The sequence below is a fragment of the Streptopelia decaocto genome (assembly GCF_964273445.1).
Source record: "Streptopelia decaocto genome assembly, chromosome: 10".
Taxonomy (NCBI): Eukaryota; Metazoa; Chordata; class Aves; order Columbiformes; family Columbidae; genus Streptopelia; species Streptopelia decaocto.
The window spans coordinates 2,116,074-2,128,543 of NC_138665.1; the positions used below are offsets into that span (position 1 = coordinate 2,116,074).

Sequence of the window (12,470 nt, forward strand, 5' to 3'; positions counted from 1 at the left end):
GCACTGTGTGAAGGTGAAGGTTTATTCTGATGGAGTGAAGAACCTGCAGCCCGTCTGCTGATGGTATCATTTAAAAAGGCTCTTTGATCCAGTTCTTTCCAATCATAACCTAAGCAGAGAGTCACGGTGGGATGTTCTGAGTGCAGCCTCACCGTGCAGTGGGAGGATGCTCAGGAAGAGGGCGATTCCAGGTGCAAAACTTGCCTCGTGTTCATAACCAAGATCGGAATAACTCTCATCACCTACGACTGTGTAGTAACAGTCAAATCCTGCAATTCAATCTAGAGCTGCAAAGAAATGAGGTGAAATGAGTTAATTGGATGTTCAGAAGGTTTCACAAAATGCTTCAGGATGCCATTTGGATTGGTAAACCCACGTAAATGGGTTAAGTCTGGGCCTGGCAAAGCAATGGAGGCTATTTTAGTAATTAAATTTAAAGTAAGTGTGTGGGTGTTGTTGATGCCCCGTGTGGGAGGTGGGGAACGGAGCGATGGGGCTGTGACTGGCGGAAGGACACGCGGGAGGGACGAGGAACCGCTTTTCCCAGGTCAGTTTAGCACCAGAGCATTCAGCCTTTAACCCTGAATACAAACAGCCCTGAACTGTCCCTCCTTGCTCGCTAAAGCTGCGAACACAAGGAGCAGACACCAGAGCGGCACCTGCTACCCAGCCCTGGGGTTCTCCACAGAAATCCATTCAAAACGGATATTTCTTTTCTATGTATTAAGGCAAAAAATACGCTTGGGTATACTCATCCCCAGATGTTTCCAAGCCTTTTTTCCTTCTTGCTAATTATAAATCTTCTTAATGTTGCCAGTGAAATCCTTCATTTACCTAAATTAGTCCTGGCTGGCATTGAATTGGGTTACTAGCATTAACACTGACTAGAATTCATAAAGCTGTCATTTACATTTGGGGAAAACGAAGTGTTTGTCAGCACCTTTGCTGAGCAGGATATCAAAGTTCCCCACTGGAGCTCCTTTAGCTTTGAGGGAACAGGTTCCATTCAGAGTGGTCACAGTATTGCTGGAGACTTGTGTTCTTAACAGCTCTCAGGAAACACCTTATGCTGAGTAAAAATCCCGACCAGTAAACTTAACTGGAAGTAGGTTCTGAAAACCACTGTTCTAAGGTCAAGTTCAGACAGAAAAAGCAGTTGAGTGAACCTGGGGGTTTTTTGAGGTTCACATGTGCTCAGAACACCTTAAAATGTTGATTCATTTTCATTCTGCATCAGGCAGCTCTTTGTTATATAAACCTGAGTTTTTCAGCAGCAACATGTCTTTGTACTCGGGTTTTACTCAACGCCGCTGCCCAGCAGTTAAAGATGCCGCTGATGATTTGCTGGAGATACGTTGCTGTTAAGGTTAAATGCATAGATGTAAAATGCATCAACTCCTCTGATATGGAAGGCAGACTCCAATTTTTGGGTTGATGACTTCTCAATTCAAGTGTTCTCCTGTAACTTGTATTTTCTTTCACTTGGAGGGGGAGTTGAAGGGACGGGGGGATAGAAAAGCCCATAGTCTTATAAGAGTGATAACCCTTCTGTGAGTCAGACCATGGACTACTGCATGATCTACTGCAGTGGGGCTGGGAAAAGTGATATTTTTCCTCTTTCTCAACAAAGAACCAGATCATTGAATCACAGAGTGGTTGGGGTTGAAGGGACCTCTGGAGATCATCCAGCCCAACCCCTGCTAACGCAGGGTCACCAGAGCAGATCGCACAGGGTCAGTCCAGGTGGGTTTGAATGTCTCAGAGAAGGAGACTCCACAGCCTCCCTGGGCAGCCTGGGCCAGGCTCTGGCACCTCAAAGGAAAGAAGTTTCTCCTCATGTTCAGATGGACCCTCCTGTGCTTCAGTCTGTGCCCATTGCCCCTCATCCACTCAACCACTCAACCACTAAAAGGAGTCTGGTCCATCCTCTTGCCATCTACCCTTGAGATATTTATCAGCAGAAATAACATCCCCTCTCAGCTTCTCTTCTCCAGGCTGAACAGATCTTGGAGCCTTCTCAGCTGTGGGAGGGGAACCCATAAAAATACACATTCAAGCCCCCTTGCAAAAACCCCACGTTTGGATCTGCACGTTAAGCACTGCAGAGACTTTCACAGATCTCACCTGTCCAAGGGAAAAACAGGGAGGGGGTAAAGATGCGGAGACTCCGTTTGCCATTTAAGGAAATCTCGTCCAGTTCTTTTTTGTCTTATTTATATGTCACTTCATACAGTGTCTTATAACTTGATACCTTTTCCTGGTTTTGTTGTGTTAGTTGGGTTTTGGTTTGTTTTTTTGGATGACGGGTAACATTTTGAAAGCAAGGGTTCTGTGTTGCGCAGTGATTCAGGGCGTGTGGGGCTTGAAAAAGCAATTCACACAGATCAGAAATTCTGTTTCTGAAAGGTTGTTGTTGCTGCCTTCCTGCTTTTGGAGAATCCTTTAAGAGCGTGGTTCTCCCACGCCTCCTCCTATTGCCTGATACTTTGAATAATCAAAAAAAACACTAATTTATTGAATATGTGGTTTGCGATCTCAGGGCAAAGAGGCTTTTGGGGCTGGCCTGGCTCAGAGCTGGTTATTAGGGTTTTACTTCCTCCTCAAAGCACATTTTACTATTGTAAAATAAAAGCAGAGAAGACCCCCTAGTTCCTCCAGGAATAACTTCGCAGTGTTGCCGGCCCTGGAGCACACCGGGACCAACAGGCGGATTTATGTGAACCAGCGGTGTTGTGCAAATAACTGACATGATGAAGGGCAGGCACGTGCTGGCTTTGGGTTCTGAGTTTCAGGTCCTTCACGATCATCTTCTCACAGCTGTTTACAGCTGCAGGTGCCGGCGCATCCTTGCATGGAAAAGGAAAGGGGGTCCTGGACGGCCGTGAAGCTGGGACCCAGCTTGCTGTGCTGTCCAGCTCCTGGGGCTCCAGCGCTGCTGAAATCCCTGAAGGATTCACAGCTCGTGGAGGAGAAGGAAACAGTTGCTGGATTCCTCCTTCAGCTCCAACTACATATTTTGATGTTAATGCACCCATTACCTCGAATCCTGGGGTCAGTTTTGGGCCCTGCACGCCAAGAAAGCCCTTGAGGTGCTGGAGCGAGTTGAGAGAAGGGAACGGAGCTGGTGAGGGGCTGGAGCACAAGTGTGATGGAGCGGCTGAGGGACCTGGGGGGTTCAGCTGGAGAACAGGAGCTGAGGGGAGACCTTCTGATCTCTGAACTGCCTGAAAGGAGCTTGGAGCCAGGGGGGTCGGGCTCTGCTCCCCAGGAACAAGCGCCAGGAGCAGAGGAAACGGCCTCAAGTTGCGCCAGGGGAGGCTGAGGTTGGATCTGGGGAACAATTTCTTCCCCAAAGGGCTGTGGGGCATTGGAACAGGCTGCCCAGGGCAGTGCTGGAGTCACCAGCCCTGGAGGGTTGGACAGATGGACATGAGGTTCTTGGGGACATGGGTCAGTGCCAGAGTGAGGTTATGGTTGGACTCAATGATCTTGATGGTCTCTTCCAACCAAAACGATTCTATGATGAAGGTGTGAAGTGCCTCAGAAGGGGCCCTGGGAGCTGTTGCTGTGTGGGTGGGGAGGCAGAGGGTGGTCGCAGGAGCTCGTGCCCTCTCATGGTCAATACCTGAGTCATGTTGCTGCTGGAGCCACCTCCCAGCTGGGTGCTGAGAAGGTGCCGGTGGAACGGGCAGGTGTAAGTGCTGGAAAACCGTGAGCAGACGTTTTGACTGTCACAGTGACGCTCCCCATTGAAAGGCTTTGCTGCGGCTTGGCAGTGATGTGTAGTTCAAAGGCAGGAGGCAGAAGTAGCCCTGTGCGATAACTGTGTGTTTCTGACCTTGAGGACTGCAAGTGAACCCTTAATCCCTGCAAAATTATTTATTTGGTACTGTTTAGCGCTAAACTTTCAAAGCAGAATGCTTAGTGGCGTTAAATCAGAAAGCTCCTTACCTCCTTCCAGCTGCATTAATAACTATAATCTCTTTAATGGAAGCAACTTTGTTGGGCAGGATTTACCTTCCCCGAAAACCTTCTTGATTGGCATTAAATATCCTCCTGCCTGTTAATTCTTCTCCAGTTAACAGGCGGCTGATAAAGCAGCTGGAGCACGTCGGGTCGGGCAGCGGCTTGTGCCCGGAGCAGGTGAAGCTTCCCCGACCCCTCGGTGCTCCCGGGGCCTGAGGAGCTGGGAAGCTTGTCCGAAATGGGTCAGATCTATCAGTCGCCTCTCCTTGGGCTCCCTCTTGGCGTTCATCTGAACCTGCAGGCTTCAATATTTGCGCAGGATGCTATTTAATGCACCTCTGGCTGTTAGGGGAGCACAATGAGCCTGTGGATTTGCTTTCTTCCAGCTGCGGGGGATTTATCACCAAGTACTTTGTGCTTTGATCTTCATTAGTATTTGGTTTAGTTTCCGTTCCTTACCAATGAGCTGGTCTTGTTTCTAAGATTTCTTTTCTTGGTTAACAACCAAACAGCAGCAGCAACAACAAAACAATAAGCAGTTTATAATTACATTTTCCATTCAAGGATTTTCCTTTCATCTCTAAGTTCCATTACAGTTTCCTACATTTCATATTTTCTAATGTGTATTCATTTTGTTGTCTGCATCCCCCCTTGTTTTTTGCCATTATAATACACCGTCTTTTTAATTGCTGCTTTTATTTCTGCATTTTGAGGGGGTTTCCAGCCAGACTTGGCTTTTCCAACCACAGCATCCTCATTGGGGTCGCAGCCTCTTGGCACTTAATCAGCCCTGAACTCCCCGCTTTTGCTCTGATGTTTACCCACATTTCTCCTACTAGATAATTCCATTCAGAGCGTTGACTTCAGGAAACTGATTTTTTTTTAAAGCAACAACCTGTTTTTGAGTGAATTTACAGAGAGTGAGACTATGAGGAAGCCAAAAGTCTAAAACCTACCAACACTGAACATTCTCCTGCTCTGCACGCTTTCCACAGCGTGACCACAAACGGTGAGCGTGGTGGTGACGGTAAGAACATCATCCATGTATTGCAGAGCCCCCTGATTTCACTTCTTGCACCAGCGGAGGTTTTCCTGCAGGATAATTCGGTTCCCTCTCGTTATCTAGTACCGCTGATAACGCCGCCTCAAACTGTCAGGCTGTGCCTGCTCTACCACCAAAAAGTTTGGAAAAGCTTTAAAGGGAACTGGATAAAATACGGTTACACTTACCAGCTGACAGCTGTTGATAAGACAGCCCAGACACTGCTCCCTGCTTGTTTTGTTTGCCCCTGTGAAGTTTTCTGCCTTGTGATGTGGTGCTTAGTTTTATAACACCAAAGAAGTTTGTCCCGGCGGGTGTAGCGGGGAGGAAGCCTACGGAGCAGCTCGGGTCAGAAATCTGGACCGTCTGCGGTGCCTTTTGTCCTTCTCGTGCTTAACAAGCAGTTCTGGATGCTGCAGATGGTCATTTGTATTGCTGTGGAAATGGAGGAGGCGTTGGGGAGCAGGGGGAAGAGGGAAATCGTTTGGGCGAGCAGCAGCACCCAGAACAAGGCGGAGGTCGGTGCTGCAGCGGGGAACACGCTGCCCCGGTCGGGGACTCAAACTGCCCCGTTCCCTGCGATTTCTGCAAGGAAACGGTGAAGCAAATGCTTTGCGTCTCTTCAGATGGGTCCAGCAGCCTCCAGCACCTGTCCCCTCCTCCCCCCGCCACGCTGCCCCTCTCTATATTTACCCAGGAGGAACTTTCCAAGAATGGAAGTGGTAAGATAAAACCCTCCAGGGGCTAAAATTAGCCCCAGCGCCCCGGGCTGTCCCCTGCAGTGGCATTTCAGCTGTGAGCGCGACAGCCTGCCGTGTCCACAGAGCGGCCGCCAGCCCCGCCACAGCCACATCGCTGCCTTTTCTCCTGATTTTGGTTCAAACCAAGGGGGAACCCACCACAGAAGCGCCGCTGTCCCGCTCAGCCTGCTGTGAGCATCACCTGCCTCCCAAAGGTAAGGCGGCAGCAGGTTGCGTTTGGCAATTGGAGATGGCTTGGTAACCAGTTGTAAAAGTGCGGGTCTGTTCTGCGCCACCTTTAGCTCCAGCCGTAACCTCTGTTTTGGGGGCTCTGCAGGTGCATGGGCGACTTTCTTCAGCTCAAGAAGTGACAAATCTGATTCGGGCTCTTCTGGTTGAGGAACCTTTCTGAGCTCCCCACGTGAGTGCTTACGCTGTCGAAGTAACATCCCTTTGGAGATGCTTATTTGTGCGTTCAGGAAATGTTACAGCTATTTTTTTACTTTCCCAGATTATTTCCATTGGGAATATAACTGTGGTTCTTTTTGAATCCAATCTGCAAAATAAACCCCACCCCATGAGCCACATGGGTGAGGGGTTTCAGAAGCTCCAGAGCTTATCAGCGTGTCTAGTGAATAACAGTAATACTATAGTTTCACATATTTCTATATAATTTGTCCGGGTTAGTGTAACAGGTGGCAGCGCAGCAGAGCTTTGCTGTCGCTCACTGCCACCAAACTCGCTCTAGCGACCGAGCTGTGGAGCCGGCCTTGCGTGGGGATTCCTCCAAGCTCGCACGTCTCTCTGCATGCGATGGGTGACGAGCCTCCTGTGACCACCTCGTTACTGCCGGGCTCGTTTGCAGAAAGAGGCTAATTGCTCAGCGCAGCTCCTCGCCTCCTCCAAGGGAGGATCAGAGGAGCCGCCTGGGGAGACCGAGCTGTGCGGCGGCTGCCTCTCCCCGAGGAAATCCGAGATGGTGAGGAATTCCTCGGCCGTTCCAGCGGGCGGCGTTTCCAGCTGCTCAGGTGCCGGCCGAGGCGTCACATTCCTCATCCCCGCTGCTGCTTGGCCACCATGAGGCCAGATCCTGCGCCAAGCACCTGGCAAACGTGTTGGGGACTGGTCCCAGCTCCGGCATGATCAGCTCAGCATCCCCTCGCCTTCCCCCCAGCAACCCCTACCTCCTGCTATAAAAATCACAGACCCTTCTTGCAGCCACGATCCTCGCGCTCAAACAGGCAGGAGAGAAGAGGGTTTGCTGACTCCAACACTGATGTTACTTTGGGAAGGGTGAGGCTGAAAGTCTTTAATCAAACCAGCCACCTTCACATTCACTTCATCTTCTGGTTTGAAATCCAATCCCTTTAAAAGGCGGCAGGGTATAAAACCCTTGCAATGCTGCCAGGTCCTAGATTAAAACTCCTCCGAGTGTTCCGTAGATCCCAAAAGCTTTGGAAGTGCAGGTGCTGGTGAGGCTTCCAAGCCTTGGCCGATACGGAGCAGGCTCGAGTCCTGCTGTTTTCCAACGTGCTCTTCGCTCGGCAGATGGATGCGGTGAATTCTGAGGGGTTTGGGAAAATGGGTGGTTTCCTCTACCAGTGGGGTGCCTGTGGCCACCCAGGAGCCTTCCTGAGCTCAAGGTCTGAGTATCCCATGAGTATCGCACCCTTCACCCCTCAGGGCTAGAAGTACAGCATTAAAGAGTTTTACAGCTAAAGCCTGTGAGCTCCCCCATGCAGCATTTGGACACCAGATTTAATTATCTCAGCGTATTCTTGATCACAACAATTTAAGGGGAAGCGGCCCATGTATGTGCGACAGCAACAAACTCTGCCTTAGCCCTTCACCAGCATGGATCTCCTCACCTGTGCTGACAGGGGAATAAGCATGTCAGAAGCATCATAATCCAACATTATTTGTCTTTTTTTTTTTAAAAAAAACAAATTTCCTTAATTGTGTACCAAAAAAGAAATTAACAAAAATAAAAAGGTGGTGTTGGTGTCAGGGAGCTGGTTCTAACATTTTGGTGGCGTTGGTTTTGTTATCCCGTAGATCTCTGGTTTTACCATTTATGATGAAAGCAGTACGTGGGAGAAAGAGCAAAGAAAAATGAGCCTGATGGATATAACTAAAATGTTCTCCATGCTCCAGCCCAGAGAAGATGAAGAAGACAATGGAGAAAGTGAGGAGCTGAACCGAGCAGTACTGGAGGATGACTACCGAACCCTAGATCAGCTCTTGTCCCAAGACAGGTACAAGAAGTTCATCAACCGCAGGAGCGGCTGGGGGGTGCCCAGCACCCCGTTGCGCCTGGCTGCCACCAAGGGCCATGTTAGGAGCGTGGAGGTCCTCCTGGCCCATGGGGCGGAGGTGGACAGCCTGGACGTGAAGGCCCAGACCCCACTCTTCATGGCGGTCAGCAACGGGCACCGGGAATGCGTGAAGGTCCTGCTGGAGGCGGGAGCCAGCCCCGCCGGCAGCATCTACAACAACTGCTCGCCGCTGCTCATCGCCGCGAGGGACGGGGACGTGGACATCCTGCGGCAGCTCCTGGACCACGGTGCGGAAACCAACGTTCGAGCGAGGCTGCCCGAGTGGGCTGCCAACTCGGCGGCGTGCTCTGGTCCCCTCTACCTCGCCGCCGTGTACGGGCATCTGGAGTGCTTCAAGCTGCTGCTGCTTTATGGCGCCGATCCAGACTATAACTGCACCGAGGAGAGGGTGATCGCCCAGATCAAGGAGCCCAAGACTCTGCTGGAAACCTGCCTGAGGCATGGCTGCAGGAGTAAGTTCATTGAGCTGCTCATTGACTTTGGAGCCAACGTCCATTTGCCCGATATCACGGTAGACAAGACGGCACCCCACAGCGAGGGCCTGGAGCTGCTGCTGCAGGCGAGAGGTAATCTGCACGTGTAGCCCCAGGGCTGGAAACCAGCGCTAATTTTGCCCATCTAGGTGCAAATTCCTTCAGATTCCTCTTCTTTTTCGTCTCTTTCCCAGTAGCCCCACCCAGGATTTCCCATAAGCTTTGACTCCCTTTGCAGCATCACTTGAGCTCATGGTTCTCTCCAGTCTTAAACTCTTGAGTATTATCACTATTTTGCTCTGAACTTTCATTCCTCCCTCTCTCCCAGTGGTTGCTGTGTTCACGCCCCAAACCCGAGACTACAATACTAAACACAGCAAGAGAAGGACACTAGAAGTTTGTAGAGCATAGGTTCACCACTGGTGATTCAATCTGATGGCTGGATATCCATGCTGCTGCAGGAAACTCCTAAAACAAGTTGCTGGGATTTGGGGGACACTGCCACCGGAGGGCTTGTTTCTAATAAATATCCACCGAATGTCCAAAATTTCCGCTGCTGGCTGCAGCGGGGGGCAGGAGGCCTTGGTGTGGGTCTGAGGTGTGAATCAGTGCGACCACCACCTGCATTTATGGGGTTATCTTCCCTCTCAGGCTCACTGCAGCATCTGCTTTTCATGAGTATTTCTAAATGCTTGCTAAAGGAGATAATTCCACTGAGGGAGCTGGTCTGGAGCACATGGGGATTTCCACAGCCTGTTTTTTCTCCTTAATATAAATCTTTTGAGTTAAAGGCTGCTTGTCTCCAGTCCTCTCCTTTCTGCTGCCCAGCTTTGCCTCTCCTGTACTATTTATGTCCAGGTAAACTGCACTTATTTCTGTATGATGGTGGAAGATCTTATCTCTGTACGCCCAGCTCCGGTGAAACACATCCTGCAAAACTTGTGTTTGAACACAGCGTAAACAGCCCTAGCAAAGATATTTAGTTTCGGTCTATCCATGTCCCTTTGCTTAGGACGATGCCTGGGTTGGAGAGCAGTGGGGTTGTGTGTCTGGAGGCGACTGTCTCATTTTTCCTCCCCCTCTTTACGCAGCTCACCCCAAGTCCTTGATGTCTCAGTCCAGGCTGGCGATGAGACGTCTCCTGAAGCAGACTGGCCACCCGCACGCCCTGGGCGAGCTGGCCATCCCCATGGCGCTGGTCAACTACCTCCGACACCAGCCCTGACGGGAGCCCCCGCCCCAGACGCGAGCCGAGCGCCAGAACTGGAAGCTGCTCTGACACCTGTGCAGCGGGAGACTGCCGTGAATTTGTGGGTGCAAAGTAACTTTTGCTTATGAAGTGTCTCCAAAGAGTGATGCCTGTGCAAAAGGGTAAGGGAAGCCGTGGAGAAAGCAGGAGAGCTCAGCTCCTGCTCCATGTCAGCATGATGGCAGAGCAGGATCTGATTTAGCTGGGTTTGGCTTTAAACCCTCTTCACTGGAAGATATTACACCTTTAATTGCTACTGGTTTGAGAATGGGGTGAGAAAAAGCGTGGAGGGCAGAGGGAGACAAGTTTGTTCTGTTTTGTTTTTTAATTAAAACTGTTGCTGCTATTCTTATTAAACTATCGTTTACTGTTTGGTGAAATATCCTTTAATCGGAGCTGCCCCTCAGGAGCTCAGCGCACAACACCCGCTGATGCTCTGGACCACTTTTGGGATGCAGCAGAACATGTTCCCCCCAGCTGAGTTCACCCTGCCCTAATCGCATCTCAAACATGAGTCCTTTTGGGGCAGAGGCGAGTGGCTTTGAGAATTGCTCTTTGCAAAATGTAGGCACCTTTTTACAATATTTATAGGCTTGTTTCAAACGTTGTGGCGTGTATTAATCAGCCTATATTGACTGGGCTGTGGGGGCATCTCCTGAGGGAAGGCCCCTCAGTTCCAGCAGGACAGGGAACTGCTGGAGAGAGTCCAGCGCAGCCACCAAGATGCTGAAGGGAGTGGAGCATCTCCCGTGTGAGGAAAGGCTGAGGGAGCTGGGGCTCTGGAGCTGGACAAGAGGAGACTGAGGGGGGACTCATTCCTGGGGATCAATATGGAAAGGGGGAGTGTCAGGAGGATGGAGCCAGGCTCTTCTGGGTGACAACCAGTGACAGGACAAGGGGCAATGGGTGCAAACTGGAACACAGGAGGTTCCACTTAAATCTGAGAAGAAACTTCTTGATGGTGAGGGTGGCAGAGCCTGGCCCAGGCTGCCCAGGGAGGTTGTGGAGTCTCCTTCTGTGCAGACATTCCAACCCGCCTGGACACCTTCCTGTGTAACCTCATCTGGGTGTTCCTGCTCCATGGGGGGATTGCACTGGGTGAGCTTTCCAGGGCCCTTCCAACCCCCGACATTCTGGGATTCTGGGATTCTGTGAACATCAGGGCTTCGGATGAGCCTGGACAGTGTTGGGAACAACTCTGCAGAGAGTGGGGGCCGGGAGATCTGTTGGGTGTCGCTCGTGTCCCACCAACCCGAAGCAGCGGGGGAGGTGGGTTAAAGGCAGGAAGAAGGGGCAGCAGGGTGGGTGCGCTGACCCCCCGGCACTGTTCTGCAGGTGTCTCTACCGGCTGCTGCTGGGAACGCGGTGACTTCACCCTGCAGAGCTCCGGCGGGAACCGTCACCGCACCCAGAGACCCGGACCGCCCGGTCACCCCGCGTGTCCTCACCGCCGCGCAGCGTCACGCGGTCCGTGTCCCAATGTCACCCGTGGCCCCGCCCCGCGTCACACCCCCGCGTGACGCCAAGCCCCGCCCCGTCCCGGAGACTCCGCCCCCCTCGGCCCCGCCCCTCCCGCGCGCCGGGCGGACCCGCTGCCCCCGCGGCCACTCGCCCGTTCCTGGGCTGGCCCGGGCGGGCCGGGCCGGACCCGCTCCCGCCGCCTCCGGAGCCGCCGCCCCGCGCAGCCGGTAAGGGCTGGGGAGCGGGCGCCGGGGAAGCGGGGCCGGGGGCGGCTGCCCTGCGGCCGGCGAGCGGGCCCGGCCCCGCCTGTGCTGCCGGCCGGGGCGGCGGCGCCGCCTTCCCCGGGTTTCGGCCGCGGCCCGGCCTTCCCCCGCCCGGCCGGCCGGGAGCGCTGCGGGGCCGCGGCGGCTTCTCCGGAGCCGGGCGAGCCCGGCGGGGAACGGCGAACGGCGGGAGGGGGGGGGTCGGTCCGAGCTCCGGCCCCGCTGGGCCCCGCTCGGGAGCGTCCGGGCGATGGAGCCTCCGGGGGGTCCCGGCCCCTCCTGCCCCGGCCCGGCCGCTCGTCCCGGCTGCGGGGCCCGAACCGGCCGAACCCCGAGATCGGCCCCGGCCGGCCCGGGACACCGGGCGCAGGGAACCGAACGCCGCCTGTTCCTGCGGCCTCGCGTGTTTTGTTCTATCAAACCCCTTTTCGTGATTTACTGACAGCGGTTTGTGTCCTGAGCGCCCCTGAGCAGCCGAGCGGGTCCAGCAGCGGGTGCTGGGGCCGGGCTGACGTGGAGCCGGAGCGAAAGGGTTTCCCAATGGAACTGTTGAAATGGTGTTTCTGTTCATTCCCCTCTGCTTTCTGCCCAGCCCTGTGCACACACCGCGGGTGGTTTGTCCTCCAGCCCGTCTGACCGGCTCTCGGTGGTCGAGCGGCATTTGGAGCCGGCGCTCAGACTGGAGTGAACTCGGGGCTGTGCTGGCGGGACAGGAGCTGCGCTCGATGGGCCTTGTGGGGCCCAGCTCGGGACGTTCAGGGTTCTGTGATCTCTGCAGAGGCTCCAGGGAGGCTCTGGAGGCATCTGGGGCTCCTGGGCAGAGCTGGAGCAGCCGGGCTGGGGGGTGGGCAGGAGGTTTCCCCGCCAGCTGTGCCCCAGCTGCTGATGTGAAGGGGCAGGTGGACGGAGCAGCCCGTGTGTCCCCGCTCAGAGGCGCCCG

At 53.4% G+C, this 12,470-nt stretch overlaps 1 protein-coding gene across 2 annotated transcripts; it reads left to right on the top strand.

The window, feature by feature from the left end:
• Positions 1–5,854: 5,854 nt before the first annotated feature.
• On the top strand, positions 5,855–10,178 carry ASB12 (ankyrin repeat and SOCS box containing 12). 2 transcript variants are annotated; one of them, XM_082061905.1, is made up of 3 exons: positions 5,855–5,963; positions 7,804–8,650; positions 9,649–10,178. In XM_082061905.1, exons 2-3 carry the CDS (start codon positions 7,861–7,863, stop codon positions 9,780–9,782), a joined length of 924 nt encoding a protein of 307 aa, XP_081918031.1. In that variant the 5' UTR covers positions 5,855–5,963; positions 7,804–7,860; the 3' UTR covers positions 9,783–10,178. The 2 variants fall into 2 exon arrangements, with proteins under 2 accessions (XP_081918031.1, XP_081918030.1); XM_082061904.1 differs by lacking the exon at positions 5,855–5,963 and adding an exon at positions 6,084–6,169.
• The last annotated feature ends 2,292 nt before the right edge of the window (positions 10,179–12,470 follow it).

What these genes read in the sequence shown, in the direction of transcription:
- ASB12 (XM_082061905.1), top strand. Translation starts at nt 7,861, where the DNA reads ATGAGCCTGATGGATATAACTAAAATGTTCTCCATGCTCCAGCCCAGA. An exon ending in GCTGCTGCTGCAGGCGAGAG is followed by an intron (nt 8,651 to 9,648) that starts GTAATCTGCACG and finishes CTCTTTACGCAG; the next exon opens with CTCACCCCAAGTCCTTGATG.